The 3,724-nt window shown below is 38.7% G+C and overlaps 1 protein-coding gene across 2 annotated transcripts in view; it reads left to right on the forward strand.

Moving 5' to 3' along the window:
• The first annotated feature begins 332 nt into the window (after positions 1 to 332).
• The window catches only part of LOC122560235 (nuclear receptor coactivator 3-like), an 18,131-nt gene continuing 14,739 nt past the window's right edge, over positions 333 to 3,724 (forward strand). Inside the window, exons 1-3 of one of the 2 annotated variants that reach the window (XM_043710710.1) lie at positions 333 to 694; positions 871 to 972; positions 2,106 to 2,334. In XM_043710710.1, coding sequence (XP_043566645.1) covers positions 440 to 694; positions 871 to 972; positions 2,106 to 2,334 — 586 coding nt within the window. In that variant the 5' untranslated portion in view covers positions 333 to 439. The remainder of the gene's footprint in view (positions 695 to 870; positions 973 to 2,105; positions 2,335 to 3,724) is intronic. The other variant, XM_043710711.1, reaches the window with a different exon arrangement.

A 3,724-nucleotide genomic window follows, 5' to 3' on the forward strand; every position in this document is an offset into this window, starting at 1 on the left:
TGCGCTTTTCCAGCAACACATTTTCAGCTTTGGTTGAGAATTAACCAATTTCTCATCTTTGATTTCAATGAAAATGGCTAACTACATCAAATCAGTTAAATTGTTCCTTTTATTTGTCCTGTAAAGTTTTTCTGCATTCTTTCAACAAACTGTCAAGTATTCACGTGAAGCCCATTCCAGATTTGGATAGAACTTGTGAAAGCTTATAAGAAGAGCGACTGGGAATAACTGGGTAATCAGACCCAGGATAGTGGCAGTAAGAACTGGGCTCCAGTTTATACAAACAATTTGAAATAAAGAAAGTGAATTTGTAAAATAAACCAGATGAGCATTTTCAATATTTTGTTAAAGGTGAATTGGATTAACCCTGATTATTTTTGCTGCCTAGGCTCAACCTCTTGAGACGCACTCAGAACTGTTTTCAGGCCAGGACTCAGCCATGATGCTAGAACAAAAAGCTATATATGGTCAATCATTTCCATCCCAGCCAAGTCCAGTGCAAGGATGTTATCCTTCCATGCAGAACCAGCAACCAGGCTTTAACCCCATGATGAATCAAATGGGTCAACAAGGCAGCTTCCCTCTTCCCAACATTCATGCCAGAGCAAACTTTGCCCGTCATCGTATGATGAATGCTTCTGCTCCCATGCAACTTAGAATTCAACTTCAGCAAAGATTACAAGGACAACAGCAGGTAAGTGCAGTTTGCGTGGTGAGCCATTTTATTAATTTGAAAATATGTTGGTTTTATTTGAACTTCAAAGTTTATTTATGAGCAAATAAATGGAAGGAATAGGCTGGGTGTTTGCATGTCAGCTGTTTTGATATTGTATTTGAATTAGAAAGGCATTTTAAATTTGTGTTTTGAAGCTTATGAATCCAAACCGTCAGTCCCTTGGAGTCAAAATAGAAAATCCAAGTGCAGTCAATCCAGCTCTCCGACCAGGCATACCACAGCAAATGCTGGCTCAGGTAAGTGGCCACTGTTTATCTTTTACTTGAAATATACATATTTAGTATAAGAAGATTTCAGTGGGTTAGAATGCAAGTGACATCATCCATTGTGATGATGTCTGAGATCACGTGGTGTCTGGTCTTCGATGGAGACAGGCATGTTTCAAGAACCTTGCATTTACAGTTGATAATTGGTGACAAAATAATTAATGTTTAAAATACAGAAGCCTCAGCATCCTTACTAGTTAGGTCAGACTACTTATCTTAGAACAATCTCTGTTTTAGTGCTTAAAATAGCTTTCCTCCGTAGGTCAATTTTTAAAGCTGTAGTGTTGTGTAACAGACATACCTCATGAAATGTGAATATCTTTTCTTTGAATTGAGTGTGTATAATATATATTCTGTCTGTGGTTGGGATATAATGAATTTGCTGAATAAATTACTAATGGCTCCGAACCAATGTTTTCTCTTTTTGGTGTGTACTTGTTGGCACATGTGAATCCTTTTAATGTTTTTGCATTGCTGCCTATGTGCAGTAATTTAAAAGGGCTAATCTATGCACATGTTGTATTGTATATGGACTTCTGGGTTGCTAAGCAATCGCAAAGCAAAAGAGAACATATTGCTACAACCTTATTATAGACTTATATCCAAAAAGTGTAATTTCCAGAAGCTGGATAAAATTGTTAAATAGGGGACATGAGAATCTTGGAGACTTGGTGAAGATTATCACAATTATTAAAGTGTAATAACATCAGTGTATGCATCAAATGAAGCAGTTATTTATCTTCATCAAGGCAGGAAGGACTTACTCTGTTGTTGGAGTGAATTTTAGTGAAAGCAGTCACTTTCTTTTAAGCAGATGTCTCTGGACAGCTTCATTAGCCCACAGTATTAATATTATTGTTGTACCATGCAAAAACTGATCAAGACAGTCCTATAGACATCTGACTTGGCGTTGAGAGAACTAACTTTGGATTAGTAATAAAGTGTTTTTTTCCTTGGAGTTTGTCTTTAGTAGTGATTACTGTTGAAATCATTCATTATCCTGCATCATTTAAAGTGAAACTTAAATCAATTGATCATGTTCCAATCCTAATTAATTGTCTGTAGATGATTGTGGGCTGTTTGTGTTCTGTACTCATTTGTAGGGTTTTCTCAATGCACAGATGGTGGCCCAGCGGCAGCGAGAGTATCGGAGCCAACAACTTCGCCAGAAGCAGATAATGCACCGAGCCATGCTCATGCGACAGCAGCAACAACAACAGGGCTTCAGCCCTCCACCGAATGTAACAGCTCCCACAGGCATGGAAGGTGCAATGGGAGTTCCTCAAATAACCCCAGCATCACCACAGCAATTCACATACCCTCCAAATTATGGTATAAAATTCAAGATTGCAAAGTTTTCTAATTTTATTTTGCCTTTCAAAAGTATTTTATCTCAAAAACCTTTGTCATCTGTCCTCCTCCTTGTCATTCTCCTCTTCCAAATGTACCTGACAACTATGTTTGATACCTCACTGCTGTATGTTCCAGTGTCAAAATTCCAGTGACAAAATGATGAATATGTGGGGAAAACAAAATGATTAGACTCTGGTGGTTGAGTTACATTAAATTCTGGAGTGAGTTTTCTGGAGTATGTCTGCCACTGAAATTCTCTTTCATACCTTTTGTTATCTCCATACCTGACAATTCTAAAATTCTGTGGCTTGGTTTGCTCCCCAATCCTCTCTCAATGAATTCATCTGCAGTTCTGCATACATCATTTCCCATGCCAGATGACCTACATTGACTTCTCCAAGCCTTATGCTCAAATCTCTTCATAGCCTAGCTCTTGATCTTTGCAACCTCCTCCATCACTATAATCTTTTGTGATATGTGGTATTCCTCCAACTCTATCTGCAGACATGTCGCTGATTTTCTTAGCTCTTTTAGAGGCTATGCTTTTTGTTGTCTAGACCGTAAAATTTAGAATCCATTAAAAGCCTTCTCCCCCACCTTCCCATTACACATTTTCACAATTGCTCCTTTAAGCCTGCTTCATTGACCATGTTTTTGGTCATCTGTCTTGACATCTCTAGCTCAGTTTCCAAATTTTGTCTGACAGCACTGTGAAGTGCTTGACATATTTTGCTACACTTAAATATTTTGCACAGTAGACGTGTGGATTAATGGTGGAGTATGCCTTATTCTTGAGCAGTTTACGTTTTGTCGATATCATGTCTTCTGTACTTAATTTCATTGCAAATACTTTTATCTGCATTCAAGAATCCATTATCTTAAGAGCCAATGAGAATTTTACTGATGTAAACATTCTCCACTCATTTTTAAATTTTTCACTGGTTTTCTGCTATTTCAGGTATAATTTTACTTTCTGCATAGTTTTGCCTCCTTTCACTGAAAATCTGTTGAGTTGAGCAATAATTTCATTTCTCCTCCTTTAACATCTGCTGTGTTTCTGTTCGCCGAGCTGGAAGTTTTTGTTGCAAACGTTTTGTCCCCTGGCTAGGCGACATCATCAGTGCTTGGGAGCCTCCTGCGAAGCGCTTCTTTGATGTTTCCTCCGGTGTTTATAGTGGTCTGTCCCTGCCGCTTCCGGTTGTCCGCTGTAGTGGTTGGTATATTGGGTCCAGGTCGATGTGTTTGTTGATGGAGTTTGTGGATGAATGCCATGCCTCTAGGAATTCCCTGGCTGTTCTCTGTCTGGCTTGCCCTATGATAGTAGTGTTGTCCCAGTCGAATTCATGTTGCTTGTTGTCTGCGTGCGTGG

Source organism: Chiloscyllium plagiosum, chromosome 20 (assembly GCF_004010195.1).
Source record: "Chiloscyllium plagiosum isolate BGI_BamShark_2017 chromosome 20, ASM401019v2, whole genome shotgun sequence".
Classification (NCBI taxonomy): domain Eukaryota; kingdom Metazoa; phylum Chordata; class Chondrichthyes; order Orectolobiformes; family Hemiscylliidae; genus Chiloscyllium; species Chiloscyllium plagiosum.